This window comes from Castor canadensis, chromosome 16 (genome assembly GCF_047511655.1).
Source record: "Castor canadensis chromosome 16, mCasCan1.hap1v2, whole genome shotgun sequence".
Classification (NCBI taxonomy): domain Eukaryota; kingdom Metazoa; phylum Chordata; class Mammalia; order Rodentia; family Castoridae; genus Castor; species Castor canadensis.
The window spans coordinates 66,073,528-66,094,904 of record NC_133401.1 but is presented as its reverse complement, the minus strand read 5'-3'; the positions used below and the strand labels follow the sequence as shown (position 1 = coordinate 66,094,904).

Genomic DNA, 21,377 nt, shown 5'->3' with positions numbered 1-21,377 from the left:
CTCCAGGACAGCAAGCAGTCTTGACCAAAACAGAACCTCTCCATGGCATTTTATCATTAAAACACCAAGACCCAAGAACAAGAAAGAATACTGAAGACAGTGAGAGGAAAAAAAATATAACATATAAAGGTAAACCCATCAAAATAACAGCAAATTTCTCAATAGAAACCTTAAAAGCAAGAAGGGCATGGATTGAGGTATTCTGAGCACTTAATGAGAATAATTTCAGCCATAGGATACTCTACCCAACAAAATTATCATTCAAAATTGTCAAAGGAATAAAGTTCTTCAACAATAAGCAGAAACTAAAACAATATAGGACCACCAAAGCACCACTACAGAAGATTCTACAAGGAATTCTGTACACAGAAGATGAAAGCAAACAAAACCATGAGAGGAGAAGAAGTCTTAAACCAATGGAGAAGATGACAAGTAATCAGAGAGTAGCATCAATTCACCTACACACACTCAAATCCTTAAACAACAAAAACAACTATATATCAGGATTCACCACATACCTATGAATAGTAACACTGAATGTCAGTGGACTCAACTCCCCCACCAAGAGACCCCATTCGGAAAACTGGATTAAAAAGGAAGATCTGACAATTGGTTGTTTACAAGAGGCCCACCTTATTGACAGAAATAAACACTGGCTTAGGGTGAAAGGCTAGAAGATTTACCAAGCTAATGGCTCCTGAAAACAGGCAGGAGTAGCAATAATTACATCAGACAAAGTAGACTTCAAACTTACATTGGTCAAACAAGATGAAGAACATCACTTCATACTAATAAAAGGGGCAATATATCAAAAGGAAATAACAGTTATCAACCTATATGCACCCATTGTTAGTGCACCCAATCTCCTCAAACTTACATTAAAGGACTTTAAAGCACATACAGACTCCAACACAGTGGTAGTGGAAGACTGTAATATCCCTATCACTACTAGATAGGTTATCCAGACAAAAAAAATCAACAAAGAAATCCTAGATCTAAATGACACCACAGTTCAAATGAACCTAACTAATGTCTACAGAATATTTCATCCAGCAACTGTACAATATACATTCATCTCAGCAGCCCACAAAACTTTCTCTAAATTGGACCATTTCTTAAGGCACAAAGCAAACCTCAACATAAATAAGAAAATTGAAATAACCCCCTGCATTCTATCAGATCACAATGCAATAAAACTAGAACTGAACTACAAAAGCAGCAGCAGAAAATATGCAAACAATTGGTGGTTGAACAACACATTCCTCAACGATCAGTGGGTCATAGAAGAAATGGGAGGAAATAAAAAAGTTCCTAGAATTTAATGAAAATGAAACACAACCTATCAAACCTATGGGACACAGCAAAGGCTGGCCTAAGAGGAAAGTTTATAGCCATAAGTGCATATATTAAAAGGACAGAAAGATCTCAAATGAATGACCTAAAGCTTCTTCTCAAACTTCCAGAGAAACAGGAACAAGCAAAACCCAAAACAATCAGAAGGAGAGAAATAATAAGGGCTGAAATTAATGAAATAGAGACCAAAACAACCATACAAAGCATCAACAAAAACAAAAAGCTGGTTCTTGAAAAAATAAACAAGATTGACAAGCTCCTGGCAAATGTGACTAAAATGAGGGAAAAGACCCAAATTAGTAAAATCAGAAATGAAGAATAGGAGATAACAATGAACACCAAGAAATCCAGAGAATCATTGGGAACTACTTTGAGAACCTAGATTCAAATAATTTGGAAAATCTTGAAGAAATGGACACATTTCTAGAAACTTATGACTATCCAAAACTGAACCAAAAGGTTCAGCAAACCACCTAAACACATCTATAACATGTAATGAAATTGAACCAGGAATAAAGAGTCTCCCCAAAAAGAAAAGTCCAGGACTGGACAGATTCTCTGCTGCATTCTACAACACTCCTTAATCTTTTAATTAATATCAACACTCCTTAAACTTTTCCATGAAATGGAAAGGGAAGGAACATTGCCTAACTCATTCTATGAAGCCAGTATTACACTCATCCCAAAACCAGACCAGGACACATCCAAAAAGGAACTATATCCAATCTCCTCAATGAACATTGATGCAAAAATCCTCAATAAAATAAAGGCAAACTGAATCCAACAATATATGAGAAAGATCGTCCACCATGAGCAAGTTGGCTTCATTCCAGGGATGCAGGGATTGTTTAACACATGCAAATCATTAAATGTAAAATGTAATACAGCACATTAATAGAAGCAAAGACAAAAACCACTCGATCATCTCAAGGCAAAAAAAGCCTTCGATAAGATTCAACACCATTTCATGATGAAAGCTCTAAGGAAACTAGGAATAGAAGGAATGTACCTCAACATTATAAAAGCTATATATGACAAACGTAGAGCCACCATCCTACTTAATGGGGAAAAACTGAAAGCATTTCCCCTAAAGTCAGGAAAAGACAAGGGTGCCTACTCTCCCACTCCTATTCAACATAGTCCTGGAATTCCTAGCCAGAGAATAAGGCAAGAAAAAGAAATAAAAGGAATACAAATAGGAAAAGAAGCAGTCGAGCCATCCTTAATCTCAGATGACATGATCTTATACATTAAAGGCCCAAAAAACTCCTGAACTCCACAAACAGCTTCAGCAAAGTAACAGGATACAAAATCAACTTACAAAAACCAGTAGCCTTTCCATACACCAACAATGAACAGATTGAGAAAGAATATAGGAGAACAACTCCTTTTAAAATAGCCTCAAAAAATCAAATACCTAGGAATAAGCTTAACCAAGGATGTAAATGACTGCATAAAAGGAGTAAAAATCTTGGCAGGAGGAACTCTCAAGGGTAACAGTTAATAACTGAGGTGTATCAGACTCTCAGGGTCAAGGCCCTTTCCATCTATCCTTGTGCCAATTATGTGCCCCATGTCCAATCCGATGGCTTAGGTACAGTGCAATTTACAGGTTACCGGTGCTGTGGGTGCCGTCAGGGGCAGCTTTCCCTTTGGGAAGGAGGCTGCGTGCTTAGCTCTCTGCCGTGCGGCCCATGAAGCGCAACTCCAATGAGGACGATAATAAGAACCCACATCATCCCATGGCCAAGAGTTGTCTCCCCAGCACATACACTTACCATGTCATGTAAGGATCGTTCCCAAGCTAGGCGCCCACAGCCACAGCCTGTACCTCCACATCCACCCTTGTCTATGGCCACACATGCGTCAAAGAACAGTGACACTGCTTTATCAGGACTAAACACCTGGGTGTGGCTGATAAGGTTCCCAGGATTGCAGACACTCCTGATCTCTAACCATTGCTCTTGGAGGGCGATAAGTGGGGTTGAAGCAGATATGCTGATTACCATGGGAACACACTGAATAGACAGTATGGTTGTGAGTGCATGACCAGATGACAGTGCTTGGACAAGAATAGTAAATATGGACTAGCAAAGTCCCAGTGACAACATTTCCTGCCTGAGTAATACGCATACATAGGTCACAGGAGAAGGGCTCTGAGGCCATAAAGGGAAACCACATCAGTAACAGTAAACAGTAATTATGCATCCTTCCCAAAAGAGATAATAGAGAGAAAATAAAAACTTTTCACTGTGAGTCCAATCAGTGGGGGTGGTTTCTGCCAGACCTATGGCAAAGATTATGGTGAGAATTACAGCAACAGATAAAACAAAGGGTGACAATGCATCACAGTGAGATAACTGGTGTAAAAATAATTTGTCCTGTTGGAGAGCTGATTCCTCAAGCTTCTGCTGTGAGTAGACCAGTCACCTTCCAAGGTGTGACTCGAGCAGAGCTGTTGTCCCTCTGTTCTTGGTCCCCTGATGTTTCCTGGGAAGTGGAGTCCTGCCAGGGGAGGGTGCTTAGGTTCCAGAGGGTGATCCTATATGGTGAAGCTGATGAGGGACGCACTCCCATTCAAGAGAAGCTGGTTTGACTTGGCTGTGGTGGATCCAAGGAGCAATCTCTGCTACTTTAACTGTGGTGGGAGTAGACAAAATAACAACAAAAGGGCCTCTCTGATGAGGCTTTAATGGTTGGACATTCCATTCCTCTACCCAGATGGCATCTCCTGGCCTGTATGGGTGTATGGGAGTTGTTAGGCTAATGGGAAGTGTCTCCCAGACCCAGTCATTAATCTTTGAAAGAGTTAACCCAACAGCCTGCATTTGTTGCCTCAGGGTGAGGTCACCTATTTCCATAAAATCTCCCCTTATGCCCTTGATTAAGGGGGATGGGCATCCATGGAGGACTTCAAAGGGTGAGAGCCCCATGTGTTTAGTGGGGCTAGACCTAATCCTTAGTAATGCTATGGGCAGTAATTGATCCCATTGCAGATGGGTCTCCTGACACAGTTTTCCTAACTGTGATTTTAGGGTTCTATTGATGTGCTCCACTTTTCCTGAACTCTGGGGCGGTTGGCCACGTGCAGCTTCCAGGTGATTCATAAGCCCTTGGCCATTAGCTGTACTACCTCGGCTACAAGGCTGGCCCATTATCTGACCCAATAGACACAGGTATTCCAAACCAAAGGATGGTTTCCTTTAACAGACATCTGCCCACATCCCAGGCCTTTTCAGTCCACATGGAGAAGGTGTCCACCCATCCTGAGAAGGTACAAACAAACACCAGCAGATATTTGTATCCTGGAACTTGTGGCCTTTCATTTAAGTCCATGATCAAGTCTTCAAGGGGCGTTCCACCAACACTCTGGGCACGAGGGGGCGCTCTTGGCCCTTGTCTGGGGTTGTTTTTGGCACAAAACACACCTCTCACATACTGTCTTAGTTATGCTGGAGAGCCAGGGGACATAAAGATGCTGGGCCAGGCTGGTCTCAAGGGCTGTTCTCCCTGAATGAATTCCTTCATGGAACTGTTTGACAAATGTAGGAGCCAGGGAGTTGGATAACAATACAATTATCAATAAATTTCCACCATCCATTTGGTAGAAAATTTTCCTCCTCAGTCTTAAACCATGCTCATTCCTGTGGTGTGTACCACGCATTCATCTAAGGTGAATGGGAACATTGGGGCTGGTCCCCTTTGAGGGCTGCTTGTTTGGCTTCCCTGTCAGCTTTCTGCTTTCCCCAAGCAATTGTTGCATCTTCCTTCTGGTGCCCTCAGCAGTGCATAATTGCCACCCGCTTAGGGGCCCACACAGCATCTAGCAGTTCAAGGATTTCCTGCCCATACTTGATACTTTTTCTTCCCGAGTTAATGAGCCCCCTTTCTTTATATACAGCTCTGTGAACATGAATGGTTGTGAAAGCATCTTTAGAATCAGTATATATGTTCACCTGTACTCCTGCAGTGAGCTGGAGTGCCCATGTGAGGGTGACAAGTTCAGCCTTTGGTGCAGAAGTCCCCACCAGCAGCGAATGTGCTTCAATTATTCAGTCCAAAGTTACCGCTTTATATCCAGCAAAGCGTATGCTGCCCTGGACAAAACTGCTGCCATCTGTGAAATACTCAACATCTGGATTGCTGATTGGCTGATTGGTTAAATCTGGCCAGCTCAAGAAAACCACATCCATAACCTTGAAGAAGACATGCTCTGGGAGACTGGTGTCAATTGGCAATAGAGTGGCTGGGCGTAGAGTCTTAACAACCTCCAGCCAGATGCATGGGTTTTCACTAGCATACGCTGGTATTTGACCATCTAATAGTTAGTCAGCCAATAATTTCCCTTATACTTCGTGAGTGTCAGGACTGAGTGGGGAACCTCGACAGTGAGTTCTTGCCCCAGGGTGAGCTTATCTGCTTCTGTTACCATAGCTATGGTGGCTGCCAATGCCCGCAGACCCTGTGGCCAGCCAGCCTCGAGAAACCACATCAAGGTGCTTTGATAAATAGGCCACTGGGTGGTGTTAGGAACCCAGCAGCTGGGTCAAGACTCCTACAGCTGTCCCCAGTCTCTCATGCACATATAGGAAGAAAGGCTTCATCACATCTGGCAGACCCAGAGCAGGGGCATTTGTGAGTGCCTTTTTTATTTCTTTAAATGCTTTTTCTTGTTCCCTTCCCATACCAAAGGCTCTCATTCTTCCCCCTTTGTGGCCTCATGGAGGGATTTGCCTAAGAGGGAGTAGTTAGGGATCCAGATTTGACAGAAACCTGTGGCTCTCCAAAATTTTCTGATTTGCCTGCGGGTCTTAGGGGCTGGGATGGAACACACAACCTGTTTCCTTTCAGGGCTGAACTTGTGTTGCCCCTGGGATAGGTGGAAACCAAGGTATTTGACAGTGCTTTGGAAAATCTGGGCCATTTTCCTAGAGACTTTATAACCTGCCTCCCATAAAAGAGAAAGGAGATGTGTCCCTTCCATTTAGTCCTCCTGAGTTGGCCCAGCCAGAAGGAGGTCATGTATTACTGGAGGAGTGTGCAGCTGTGCTGGTTGGCTGAGAAGGCTTTTAGGTCGGATGCCAGGGCAGTCCCAAAAATAATGGGTGAATTTTTGAAACCTTCTGGCAACCGAGTCCAGGTTAGCTGTCCCTTTTCCCCAGTGTTGGGGGCTTCCCTTTGGAAGGCAAAAATGGGCTGGCTCTGTGGGGCCAGGTGGATGCAGAAGAATGTGTCTTTAAGATCTAGGCAGGTAAAAAACTTTGCTTCAGCTGGAACAAGGATTTGGGACTATGGAGTGACAGTTGCTGAATTTATTGCCCAGAGGTCCTGAATGGGCCTGAAATTCTCAGTCCCTGGTTTCTGGACTGGTAGTAAGGGTGTGTTCCAGGGCTAATGACAAGGTCGGAGGATCCCATATTCTAAGAGTCTGGCAATGTTGTTTTGAATTCCAACTTGGGTCTTTTTTCCTCCTTCCTTCATGCCTCCCAATAATGCCTCCTGATACCGTTCAAGTTGCCGGTAATCTCGGCTATTATTGGGGTCCCAATGGGAGTCTTGTTCAGGGAAATAGACATGATCAGGGGCATGATCTTCTAGCCACTTTCGAGCTACCAGCATTATAAGACACTACTCTTCAGTATTGAATAGAGTCAGGAGAAGCTGTCAACAGTCTGTCCAGGTGGGTTTGTGAGTCTGGATGATAGACTGCAGCAAATAAATCAGAGCCTGAGGCTTTTCCATGAAGGAAAGATCAACTGGATGCTTCCAGTTGAGGAGGTCTGTGGTAGTAAAGGGCTGATAGATAAGTACCAGTCCTCTTTTTATTTGGCTTTCCTGGTCATAATACATCGGGCTCTGGACTTCCCTCAGGGGCATGTGAAGGGCAGCTGGAGTCTGAGGAGAGGAGGGGTTCTCATGGAGATTTCTCAGGTGATCTTGATCGAATGGGGAATGTGGAGTGAGTACTGGTGGACTTAGAGTATGTACAGAGTCCATAGGTCTCAGGGAGGTCAGGAGAGTTGAGGCCACAGAAGGTTCTGAACCAGATTTTACAGATGTGACTGTCCTTTGATTTTCCCCATCCAGTGTCAGAGACAGGGATGCAGAACTGGGCGCTGGTGGCAGAGGTTGATAAAGTGGTACATAGGACGTGGTACCTCCTCAAGTTCCTCAGCCAGTACAGTCTCCTTTGCTTTTCCTCTACACTTGGAAGCTGCAGCCACCCTAGTTACCATAATCCTATAGGCCTCTTCTAGGTAAGGCCTTAGTCATTTGGGCCAACTGAGAACAGCATCCTGCCAGCAATCAATATAGGGAAATTGTTCTGGTGTTCAGACTTTTCTACAATTACTCTATAAACTTTATTAACCACAGTTTTATCCCCCCTTCTGGGGGACATCCTATACTAAAAGCAGGCCAATCTACTTTACAAAAGATGTTTAGCTTCTTAGGAGTTAACTTAACTCCATAGTCACCATTAAATCCCTTTCTAAAGTTATTAATCATATACTCCAAGGGAGTGTTTTTACTCTAATTTTCACCCATCTCCTTCTGTTACCAGATGGCAAGACAGACACAGAGGGGGAGAGGAGGAGTGGTTTTGGAAAAGCACTCGCTTCATCCTTCTCCAGCTGCTCCCCTCATGGCACCTCTGGCCTCAGTGAGTCCATATAAACCCCGGACCAGAGGCCCCATTGGGGCTTACCCTTGTCCTTATGAGTTCACCATGGAACCAAGATAGGGACTCCTTACTCACTTAGCAGCTAGGCTGCATCTCAGGCTCACACTTTAATATACTCTCACATGGCACAATACTTCTACCACACTCCCTAAACCTGAGAGACACAGTTTCACCCCAACATAGGGAGATACTAGGGTATCTCATAGGGAGGTGATCAGTCTCCCCTTCTGCCTCCAGAGGCAGGCCTGAATTAGAACCCGGTACGAAGAGCAGTGCTCCTAAGTTGGTTCCTGTGCCTCAGTGGGTTCCTTTGTGCATCCAAGGCCTTTGCCCCAACTCACTGGCAGGATGACTCCCCTTTCTGGATCAAGCTGTCCATTGGCGCCTGGTGGGATCTCCTTCCAGTGGTCCTGGGGATGCACTCTGGTGACAAGGGAGGTGTCACCTTCTCCCATAATCTCTGCAAGCCCCCAAGTAATGTTGAGGGAAATTAGGAGCTAAGATAGGAGTCTCTGACGCAGATTAGCAGGAAGCAACATTTATTGTGCTGGCACAGACTCAGCGGACTGGTGTCCAAAGGCTGAGCCTTGAGAACAAAGGGTTCTCACCTTATATGCCCTTGCAAGCAGGTTACAGAAGCAAAAAGCAAAGCTCAGCCCACTTGTGGCTGCATGTGACTTCACTGGCTATTTCATTTCCCAAGTGCTATGTGACCTTCATATTTCAATTCTTTAGGTTTTATCTCTCTGCTTTGCCATCCCTTCCCCCGTCTCGTCTACAGGACACAGCCTGTCTGTTTATTTTCTGGCCTCCCCTTTCTTGCTACAATACCACTACTAGGGACATACCCAAAGGAATGTGACTCAGGTTACTACAAAGGCACCTGCACACCCATGTTTACTGCAGCACTATTCACAATAGCCAAGTTATGGAAACAGCCAAGATGCCCCACTACTGGGATTAAGAAAATGTGGTATTTATACACAGAGGAATTTTATTCATCTGCAAAAAAGAATGAAATTTTGTCATTCGCAAGTAAATGGATGGAACTGGAGAACATCATCTTAAGTGAAGTTAGCCAGGTTCAGAAGGCCAAAAATCGCATGTTCTCCCTCATATGCAGATTATAGACCTAAAACAAATGCAGTAATATTATTGGACACGGGTCACACACTGAGAAGAGAATGCACACAGGAGGGATAGGGGAAGGGAAAACCTAAAACCTGAATGTGGTTGATGTGCCCACTGTAGAGGAGTGACTATAGCAATCTTAAACTGGCAGAGGCCACCAAGGGAAGGGGAGTAGGAAGTAGTGAAGAGGTCTGGTAGAGATGGACCAATTTGGGTTGAAATACACATATGAAGGAAAACAACACAAAGAATCTCCCTGTATAGCTATCTTCATCTCAAATTAGCAAAAATGTCATGTTTTTCTTATTATCTTTTATGTATATTTTTCAGCAAAATTGGAGAACAAGAGGGCAGAACAGGTTCTGCCTGGAGGTGGGGAAGAGGAGAGGTGGCCCAAATAATGTATATACATGTAAGTAAATGTAAATACAAAAAACACAACTTAAAAAAAATAAAAGATTATGGCCTCTGACATCCATGATTGTAAAAAATGGAACTTTAAAAATAATATTAAGGATCATTGCACTGATCTTCCTAGAAAAAGGAGTGGTAATTTCACTAATAACATGAAGGAGATTCAGAAATCACCAAGAGTTGGCAGCTTACATAAATAGAACAGTTGGATGAGTTGTAAAAAGCCCTAAGGGGATCTATCACATAAAGAAACTTCATTTTTCTGTTTTACAGGCAAACAAATTAGCCTTTTTATTTATTTGTTTATTTTATTCATTTATTCACATGTGTGTACATTGTTTGGGTCATTTCTCCCCCCTGCCCCCTGCTCCCACCCTCTCCTCCCCTACCCCCTCGCTTCCAGGCAGAACCTGTTCTGCCCTTATCTCTAATTTTGTTGAAGAGAAGACATAAGCATAATAAGAAAGACAAAGTGTTTTTGCTAGTTGAGTTAAGGATAGCTATACAGAGAGATTCCTAGCATTGCTTTCATGTAAAAATGTGTTACAACCCAAGTAACACATCATCTCTAACTGATCTTTACACTGGTTCCTGATCCCCTTCTCATGCTGACCTCTGTCACTTTAAGGTTTCTGTATTAGAGCTTTTCAGGAAAGATTAATTTATGTAGTAATATAATACACAGTGATTGTTCTTTCTTCCTTAGTTCTTTAATTTGAACTTGGTTCAGGTTACACATAACCAATTTGGCAGGTGTTGATGGCCTTTTCTTTTAGGGTATTTAATCTCATCAATGTGAAAGTATAACAGTGATATACATTTTGGAGTCAACATTAAGAAAAGTCAAATAGAAAGGGATGTGACTAAGACCAGGAACAACAATATGTTATAAAGACAACTGTACTTAATAGGACAGATTCTGAAAAAAAAATCTAAATCTATGTAATTATTTCATCCTCAATCTGGTTATCTCAAAGGATCCATAAATTTGTCATAATATTTTTACTTTTAAGCAACAATATGCATGCTATCTGTATTAATAAAATAAGAAAACTAATTTTTATTTATAGTATAAGTTGTTTATTGCTGGGGACCAGGAAATTTATTAGCTGTTGAGTACACAGCTTGGGTACTATGACCCACATGCAGTGTGAGCGTTACTATAGAAACACAGAGAAATATAAGTGACCGAAAACTCACAGAATCTGGCTTCAAAGAAGATACTAGTACATCTAAAACTTGAAGCAGTTGGGTGCTATAAGTGTGTAAATGTGGAAAGGTATTTCAGGCAGCAAGTATGACATTCAGAAAGGAAGGAAGCAAGAAACAGTGAGGCTTTTGTTTCTCATCAGAGATTTTTACTTAAGGAAGTAGTATGTTGATCTTTACCTAATGTCCTCTAGAGCTAAAACTAAACTGATTCAAAGTACAGCATTTTTTCCTCTATTAGTTACTTTGTCATTCAAAATAAATTGTAGCAAGCAAAAAGAAAGAAAGAAAGAAAGAAAGAAAGAAAGAAAGAAAGTTCATTATTCCTTTCCAAATGCTTGTTAAAGAAAAAAGCAGTCCCCTAGAAGTGGAGGTCCTAACATGGTGAATAAAGAAAATGAACTGGCTCACGCAGGCCTCCTGTGTGGACGTTCCTGGTTAGCCCCAGTGAGGCTGGTTCATCACATACAGAAAGCCTGATCAGAACACAGTGGGTTTTTTCCTGAGGTTTCTCAGGACCATAAAACAATGGCCCAAGTTTTGTTCAGCAGGAACGTGAGATTGGATGTAGCTTTAACTTTCTGGAGAAACAGGAGTAAAAGTGAACTCGTAGCTTATTTGGAGAGGATGGAAGATCTTGGGAGGTGTGGTAGATTGTCTTCCTGTGCTCATGGACAGCTTATGGGAAGAAAAGCAATATATCTCACTTGTGCTGTGTATACTTGTTGCCTGTAGAAAGTCATTACTTAAAAGCAAGTTTGAATAATATGCAAGAGTTGGTCTAAACTGGCTTTAAGTGTTAATAAACTGATGGCCAGACTATCACCAAAACAGAAGTTATAAATGATGGCAATATTAAGATTTCAAAACAGCAATTAAGTAGAGTGTGGGAACAGGGAAACAATCTTTCTTTGGCTCCAGGATATACTGGTAATATAGCTGAGGACGTGGTGCTTATTTATTACAGCTGCACTGAGAGATTTTATCTACTAATGAGAATTTAGTCATTCCAAACATCTTTGGACTGCATGATTTCCAAAAATAGGCCTCTTCTGAGAACTGTGAACTCTGAAAATATCAAAACCATTTTTCTTTTCAAAAGCCTCATAATGAAAGCCTAACAATCTACTTCACATTAAAGTGAAAAAATATCTAAAAAGGGCAGCTTCAACTTCAATGAGATGAAAATGCAGTTTGAGGATTGTTTGCCTCTGTGCTCTTCAGAATTTATATGGTTATTTGGTAACACTGTTTCAGAACTACTGTCTTAATGAAGTCTTGCAAAAGAATATAATTTATGCTATGTGAAAAAATAAGACAGGACATTATGGGGAACAACAAAAAACAATCATCATTTGTTTTTATTAACTTTTCTAAAAAACACTTAAATGTATAGATCTATTTTCATATGTTGAAAAGACTGAAAATTTAAAACACCATAATAAGTACTCAATATTAAATTTTTTTGTCCACCAGGTACTGGGTAGACCAAATGCCTTAATTATCAATAAGCTAATATGTTATGATACCAATATCTGCTGTAAAAAATTAAAACCAGACATGCTTTGGGCATGATAAAATCATGGAATTCAGTCAGTGGCTTACATTCATGTAAAGTGTTGTTGTTGAAACATATTCTACAACATTTTTTAAACTTGAGAGTGTAGTTTTAGTATTTCTGATATTTTTGCCAGAATCTTCTGTATATTCCCTATTTAAAGAAAAAGATGAATATGTATTTGTATGAATGTTTAACTGGAAATGAATGCAGAGTTGGCTAATTTATATTCAGTTTTTATTGTATATAGATTTCTAATGTTTTTCATTTCTGTATCATTTAAACTGCCTTCATTTGAATAAATTTACTAAATATTTCTAAAAAATTTGACCAATATGAGTACATCAACTTAAAAGGCTGGGCAGAGCCTTTTTCATTCAATATGAATGGAGTGAAGAGATAGCCTACAGGATGGGAGAAAAATCTTTCCCAGTTATTCATCCAACAGGAGATTAATATCTAGAATATATGAAACACAAAAAAATTAAACACCAAAAGAGCAAATAATCTAATCAATAAATGGGCAATGACCTGAACACACACTCCCCAATTCAAGAATGCCAATGTGATGCCAAGAAGTACATGAAAAAATGTTCACTCACTTTAGCAATCAGAGAAATTCGAATCAAAACTACATCAAATTCCATCTCGCCCACACAGAAGCTGCCATGAAGAAACAAAACCAATACCTGCTGGTGAGGTTGCAGGGGGACCTTATACAGTATTTGTAGGAACTGAAATTACTCCAGGTATTAAGGAAATCAGGGTGGAGGTTTCTCAAAAAATTTCAAATAGAATTTCCCAGTGATGCAGCCATACCAGTCTTTGGGAGAAGACAGCACAAGAATCAGAGTGAGCTTTTAACAGAGACGTCAGCACAGCCATGTTAACCCAGAGCTGTACACAACAGGCAAGTGACAGAACCAGCTATGTGGCCGTCAGTGGGTGAGTGGTTTTAAAATGAGGTATATTCACACAATGGCATTTTATTTGGCCATAAGAGGAATGAAATGATATTATTTGCAAGACAATGATATTTCATTATGTTAACCAAGAAAGCCAGACTCAGAAACACAAATCATTGAATGTTTAATCTCACATGCGGAATTTAGGGGAAACCTTAGGAAATTAATAGGGGGAATGTTAGGGATGTGGAAGGAGATAGGTGTAGGAGAGGGGATAGGGGGTGGTGGTAGAATATGGTAAAAGTATTTTAAATGTATGCAGGAAAATAACCCAATGAAACCCATTAATTTATGAAATTAAAATATGCTACTTAAAAGCCAGTTAGAAACAATAACATAACTAGAAAAATTTCCCAAATATTTGAATTTAAATAAAATACATCAAAAAATCAATGAGGCAAATTAAAAAGTATAGTTAATGGCTAAATATTTTAACTAAATAATAATGAAAATAAATTATACCCAAATGTGAAGAATTTTAGAGGAAATTTTGTCAAGATTTTGGAACAAGTACTTAAGTCTGAAGTAATATTTTCACATTGGTATTCTCTCTATTAAGAAGGGACACAAACAATAAGCAATTAGAATAAGTCCCTAAAGGTGATCTTTGGGGACTAACCCTAGGGGCCGCAACTAGGCAGCAGTCCTCATGGCTGCCCCCATCTCCAGGGATGGGATCTATTGTTAGTTCCCAGTCATCCGTGCTTGACCAGAGACAGCCACATGTCCCACCCTTAATTTCTCCTCCAGGAGAAAAGGCCCTCACGTCTCAGCCCAGCTGTGACTTTCCCATCACCCAGGTCCAGATGGAGCCAGCAGACATAGGGACTCTGTGACAGCGCCCAACAGCAGCAGACAGGTGAGTGGGACTGGGAGAACAGGTGAGGCACAATCCCCTTCAACGACAGACTGATTCTCGTGCACATAAACAGATGTTTAAACTGGGGTTTAAACTGTGGAATAGTGATATTTTATTCACCAACACTGCCCTTCCTAGCCGCCAAGCTCTAATACAAATGCTCTAGGAGAAGAATGTGGGAAAATACCAACTTGTTCTCAACGCATGGCCTTTGTAGCAGTTAGAACCCACTGGAACACATGCCCTGACATCCCTATCACACCCCTTTCCCTCTGCTTCTGCTATGAAACTGTCTGTCCTGAAGACCATAGTATTCACATCTACAGTCAATGAACTCCCTTGCTTTTCTTGACTACATACCCCCCAATGCCTGCCAAAGCTTTCAACATACACAGTCCACATTAACTGTGTTCCCTCAGTAGCAATGTCTAGCTTTCTTCGAGAACTGCTCTGCTTTGCCAATGAGAGCGAATCTAGGTAACAAATGAATTCACATCTCAGTGGTTTCCTCAATTTTATGAATTTAACTCCCCCTCTGGTAGTCCCCTCCTATCCCCTTAATATGTACATCCTATATCTAATACACTCCCTAAAGAATACCCTAAAATATCCTCTGCCCAGCAATCAGGCCACCTCACATGGCAGTAGGTAGTCTTTCTCGCTCCTTTCCCTCAGGACTTTGAACTCCCCAGGATCACATCTCTTCTCCTTCCTGCTTGATACCGTGACCTCTCCCAATGACACTAAAGTCACAATATTGTACTTGATCACGACACACCCACACCTATAGTGATTTTTTAGTCCTGGATTACCTTTTGGATACCACACGAAAGTCCTCTTTGTCAATCTGTAAATGCAGTTCATCACAGAAAAAAAAAATCAGCTGCCATAGGTATCTGCCTTTCTTTTTCTGATGGCAGGAAGGGCGGGAGTGTTTGCTGCTCTACACAAACACTGACCAGCAGCTCAGGTCACCAGACCCAGAGCTATGAGCTGTGGTGACCATATCTTTATGACAGAGAAAGTGCTGAGGACAAACCACCAGGCAGGTCTGTTAAAGCCCCTGTGTTTTCCAAATTCTGAGAAAAAGAAAAGCCACCGACAAAAATCTTCAGGAATGTAGTTGGCATCAGATACCTCATTTGCTAAGTGGCCAAACCTTCGGTAAGGGGTAGCTAATCAAAAGATAGCATACAGAACAAAACACCTGAGCCGATTGGGAACTCTAATATCCATTGTCTGTGAATTGATATAAACCATCTCACTGACAAATCCCTTGTTTCTTCATCTGTAAAGTGAGCTGTTAAAAGCCATATTTTTACACTAAGTGATACATTTCATAAGAAAGTTCTTACATATATTATTCATCAAATAAGAATAGAGAAAACAAACCACAGCCATTTGAAAGTCAGCCCTGTTTAAATTACCAGGCTTTTCTGTAGAGTTGTGCAAGAAAATAATCCAGATATTTTCAAGTAATGTGTAATCTCTTCTAAAGTATACAAAATTTTATAAATTTGTAAACTGATAAAACTATAAACCATTGATAAAATCTTGGCTACTGATCTTACTGTATGATGACTCTTTCTTCCCCACAGACATGGATGGGCACAATCAGACTACAATCACAGAGTTCCTCCTCCTGGGACTCTCTGGAAAGGCAGAGCAGGAAGAGGTCCTCTTTGGGTTGTTTTTGGGGATGTACCTGGTCACCATAACAGGGAACTTTCTCATCATTTTGGCCATCAGCTGTGACCCTCATCTCCACACACCCATGTACTTCTTCCTGGCCAACCTCTCCAGTGTTGACATCTGCTTTTCATCAGTCACTGTCCCCAAGATGCTGGTGAATCACATAGTGGGCAGTGAGTCCATCTCTTACATGGAGTGTGTGACCCAGATCTACTTCTTCATCACTTTCATCAACATGGATGGATTCCTCCTGAGTGTCATGGCCTATGACCGCTATGTAGCCATCTGTTGTCCACTTCACTACACCATGATCATGAGGCCCAGACTCTGTGTCCTTCTCGTGGTCATTTCATGGGTCATTACAAACCTGCATGCTCTCTTACACACTCTTCTCCTACTGCAACTTACCTTTTGTTCCTACAATGCTGTGCACCACTTCTTCTGTGACCCCTACCCTATTCTAAAGCTCTCTTGTTCAGATATCTTTATCAATGACCTGATGGTCTTCACTGTGGGTGGAGTGATATTTCTGACACCATTCACATGCATCATTGTTTCCTATGTCTACATCTTCTCTAATGTACTGAAGCTGCCATCTGTCTGTGGGATATGGAAAGCCCTGTCCACATGTGGGTCTCACCTCACTGTGGTCTCCCTCTTCTATGGGGCGATCTTGGGTGTCTACATGCGCCCTTCATCCTCCTATTCAGTACAGGACACAGTAGCCACTGTCATCTTCACAGTGGTGACACCCCTGGTCAATCCCTTCATCTACAGTCTGAGGAATCAGGACATGAAAAGAGCCCTGAAGAAGGTAATTCTCAGATCCTAGAATAGAAAAGTTTACAGCTGAGATGGCTCCAGCACATTCTCCATTTCATTATCCTTGTAAAGAGAGAAATGGAGGACCAGATAAGTGCAAATCTCACTAATTACTGATTATTTTTGGAATTGGTGTTAGGTTATCATGATCATGTTTTTAAATTTGAGGCCGACAGCTGCTCACAGTCATAAATCCCATGATTTTTAATTATAAAAAGGGCTGGTTCTGAGTTACTCATTTTGCAAAGAAAAACAGGATCAGAGGTCGCTACATCTATCTTGTTTATCAACTACCTAAGAAAACGGCAACCACAATGATGTGGAATTTCAGAGGACTTTAGAGCAGATTTTCCTCAGATTCACGTGCCTTAATGGCCTCAGAGGAGGAGCTGGTGACAGACACCAAGGAAGATCTCTTCACATGGGACATACAACAGTACTATTGATTTCAGAAAGGTCCCTAACTATCCACTCTGATGGTTATTGTTCAATGCTGTTTATTTTTCCTCTGTCCCGGGCTTAAGTCTATCCCCTACAGCTCCAAGGCGAGAACAATGACGTCACCTATATACTGTGCCCACTTAAATTTTTGGTGTTTTGTTATTCAGCCTGGGTATGGGACAAGATTAGGACCAGGAATCTTGGATCTTAACTGTTCTTCACATGCAACTCTTTGTGTCCCTTCATGTTTACATGGGCTAAAGGCAGGAAAAATTCTTCTAAAACTAAATTGTCTAGAGTTTCTATAGCACTTTAGGGACATAAGGTCATGAAATAGTGGTGAGATTGCAATTGGAACCCAGGACTACTGTCTCTAAGTCATAGTAAGCTCTGTTCTACTCTATGGTGCCAAGTGCCCAGCACTCTAGTCCTCTTCTGCTGTTCTATACTTGAAGACTATGTTTCCAGAAGGTCAGTTCCCACCCTCTCTGTTCTGATAGCTAGACAGTGGTCACCTGAATCTCCAGTTGTCCCCTATCTGTAGCTCTCAATGAACTTCCCTTCTAGCAAGACACTGTTCTCCATTCTCAGTCATCTCCGCTTTCCTGTGTAATTGGTCCTCATTGTCCTCACCATCAACTGCTTCCTGACCTGGGCAATAGTGTGAGTGGTTATGGTCTAGGCAATTTCACATGAGCTTACGTCATTCTCCCTCCTACTATTGCACCCTTTACCTGATAGCTTCCCTGGGTCACTGCATTGTCTGTCATGTACCACCTTCATGTCAGGGTCAGATAGGGGGATGGAAAAGATCTCTTCAGGACACATATAGATCACCCTCATTTGTGTCCCCTCCACACCTAGGATATGAACTGAGAATTAATTAGAGCAAATCACCATTTGGGGGGGTTTGGAATGCCTTCCCCTAGAAGCAGGTTGTGCCAGACCAGCAGAGTATTCCCTGGGACAGTCAGGAAACCAGGACTGTGTCTGGTGGATCATCCTCCAGGGCCTGAGTTAGCAGAGACCAGACCTGTGCCAGAAGCCTTCTTTCCTTCAGCCTGGACTCCTGAGGGCAGCTCCCCTCCTTCTCTCCACTGGCAATTTCCATCTACCACTAATTTGCCACTGAGGCCCAACTCTTTAAAGCCAATTAAAACAACTTGGGGAGGAAAGTTTGATTCAGCTCAGTGAATGATGATGAAATCAACGGTTATCACTTATCCTGGCCCAGTTCCCCAGACACTATTCTCTCTCCAGAGGGACCAGGGACTAGCCAGGTCATGGCCACTGGAGTTGCACGCAATCACTCCACTTCTACTTGTCCTCCAAGTTTCTCTTTCAAGGCTAGGTCTACTTGCATCTAAGGATGTCCCAAAATGTCTCTTAGGAGATGAAGAAGCCCTTCCTGCCATTTGCTGGTCAATTTAAGAGATTGTTGTTTTTCTCCTGCAATTGTGTCTCCTGCTGCTTCAGGGAAGAAGCTAAACTTTCTAGTTCTTTATTTCTCACAATGTCAGTGTGTTGCGGGAAGAATGTCAGACCAGAGAGAACAAGACTCAAACCCAGGTGGTTGGAGGAAAGGAAGATTTATTATGCTAGCAGGCCAGCACCCTGTATCTCTCCAAAAATGGCACCAGCCCTGCAGCCCTCAGTTGTGGGGTTTTTATGCGGCAGAATGCAGAAACAAGCAAGTGGGAAGGACAAAAGCAGACGTGGCAGTTAGCCTCTCACTAGGAGGTTACAACATATCACACTAGCACATCTGTGAAACCTGGGCCTAGCCAGGGGAGGGAGCTAGCCTTCAGATCTTTCCCCTGGGTTTCTTTATCAAATAGTCTTTCAGCAGAAGTCTCATTCTGGGCATTGACCTGTCACCTCAGGGATATTGGAAGTTTGCTTTATTTACTCAGTGAGCTCTGAGTCCTAATAAACTCAGCTCTAGACTAAATCTTCCTGTGGGAGTCTCGCTGAACTGCTCAGCCTATTTACAAATAGCCAGCTGTTTACTCTGGACTTCATGCTTATTGTGTTGCTGGTCAAAATCACTGCTCTGGGCTCCTTTAAATCAATGACTAACTTATGTCTGGGGCACCTTCTAGTGTAGGAAGTCAGGAAGTGCCAAAATAGAAAGGAGGCCAAAAGTAAGAAATAATAAGGAAGAAACTAAGGAAGGAAGGAGGGAGGAAAGAAGGAAGGGAGAAAATGGAGACAAGGGAATGGCAAAGACACCCACCCACCGACATGAATGAGCTCACAATGGTCAAAGCTAAAACAATTCAAGCAATAAATAAATGTAATTCTGCAGGTTGAACATGCCTGATCAGCAAATCCAAACTCCAAGGCATTACAAAACTGTCATGTTGGCAAGCACTAACATAATGACACAAGTGAAAATTTCCACATCTGACCTCATGAGCAAATTGAAGTTAAAACACAGGTGCACTGAAAATGCTGTCTAAAATTTCCTTCTCAGCCAGATGTGGTCGTACATGTCTGCAATCCCAGCACAAGAAGGGTAAGGTAAGGCAGGAGGATCACAACGTTAATACCAGACTGGGCTACATAGCAAGACCCTGTGTCAAAAAGTTTTGTGGAAGAATTTTGGAAAGTCACTGAGAGATCACTCTAAGAGGTTGATGGGAAAGGTGCTGAGGGAATTTCATGGAGAGTGGAGCTGCTCATGGGCTCGTGGTTCCCTACTAATGCAAGTGTAAAAACTCACACACGCTGGCGTGTAATTCCAGCACTCAGGAGGCAGAGACCATGAGGATCACAGTTCAAAGGGAGTCTGGGAAAACAGTTTGCGAGACCCCATCTTGAATATCCCATCACAAAAAAAGGGCTGGTGGGGTGGCTCAGGGTGTAGGCCCTGACTTCAAACCACAGTACTGCAACGAAACAAAACCACACCTCATATACCTGTACACCAAAAAGACATTTTCTTACATGTTAACTATACCTCTGTTTAAAAAAAAAACCTTTATTTAAAAATTCCATGAAATGAGAAACTTGAATAAAATGTCTATACCAAGAAAGTCATAAATCATGATAGATGTACACAAAATCAAATTTGAATAAATAAAATGTGCTATTATGCTCTGGATTAAAAGCATTAATACTGTAAAAGTATCAACTCTTAAAGAATTAGTTTATAAATCTGACCAAAATAAACCAATTTTCCAAAGACACATTGCTTAACTTTGATGCAAACATATGCCCAAGTCTGCTCCTAAAAATATGTAAATAAAATCTCTATATATTTCCAAACCTCCTGCATATCAGTCCACCCAGTTGCCTCTAGAATTTCTGCCATGTTTTTAAGATTTTCATAATTGGCTCGGTATGGTAACCTCTGCCTTTATTTTGGAAATTTGGGGGTTGGTGGAGCACCTGCCTAGCAAGCATGAGGCCCTAAGTTCAAAGCCAAGCATCACACAAAAAGAAATTTTTCTTTGTGTGTGTGTGTGAGAGAAAGAGAGAGAGAGAGACCATATTCTCTTCTGTCTCAAATTCCAATTCAATTTTCCCTTAAAACACCTGAAGTTGCTTGGCTAATGTGTGGTTTTTTATTTTCAGAATCACTGAGACTCAACTACACTAAAATTTCACAGCCTGAACCTTTCTCAGACAGACAGGTAGAGAGTAACTGACAAGACAGAGACATGCCGGTAGGAACATGACCACATAGGATTAAACCACATATTCTTCTCTCTTGTCAGTTTTATTTTAGTAGTACTTCTGTTACATAATAGCATGGACAACTCATTCTGTTCTCATCATAGTCTTCCTTGCATAACCTGTGTCTTCCCCCATGTGTTGTCCCCTCATTACATTATAAACCAATTGTGAGACAGGCTAGCAAAAGGAAAAGAAAAAACATCATGGAATTCAACCATCCTCAACAAATGGTCACCCAATGGTGAACTCCTCCTATCTCCACCAAGCACTGCCCTTGGACATTCCCTGTTGTGGTCATTTTATGGTCAGAGCTACAACTGTAAATTCCTCAGAAGATGAGGCAGTCTCTTGGGCAGTTCATACTGGAAAATAGTGCATGCTTGGTAAGAGAAAATCTGTCCTCAATTGGATCTCTCTGGTAAAAGCCCTCTCCTTAAGACCTTAAAAATATTGGTTGCATCTCATGCATACAATTAAAAACCTGGGAATTGGTGTCAGTGCATGTCCAGAAAGCCCCATGCTATAGAACAAGACCTTATAAATAAACCTGTCAATTTCTAATCCTCTCCA

General features: G+C 41.7%; 1 protein-coding gene and 1 pseudogene across 1 annotated transcript; both read left to right on the top strand.

Moving 5' to 3' along the window:
• The first annotated feature begins 9,627 nt into the window (after positions 1-9,627).
• LOC109688440 (KATNB1-like protein 1) lies at positions 9,628-11,983 on the top strand (annotated as a pseudogene).
• Positions 11,984-15,771: 3,788 nt separating this feature from the next.
• Positions 15,772-16,695, top strand: LOC109688441 (olfactory receptor 1f45-like). The gene has a single exon (XM_020166807.2). It carries the CDS (start codon positions 15,772-15,774, stop codon positions 16,693-16,695), a length of 924 nt encoding a protein of 307 aa, XP_020022396.2.
• The last annotated feature ends 4,682 nt before the right edge of the window (positions 16,696-21,377 follow it).

What these genes read in the sequence shown, in the direction of transcription:
- LOC109688441 (XM_020166807.2), top strand. Translation starts at nt 15,772, where the DNA reads ATGGATGGGCACAATCAGACTACAATCACAGAGTTCCTCCTCCTGGGA.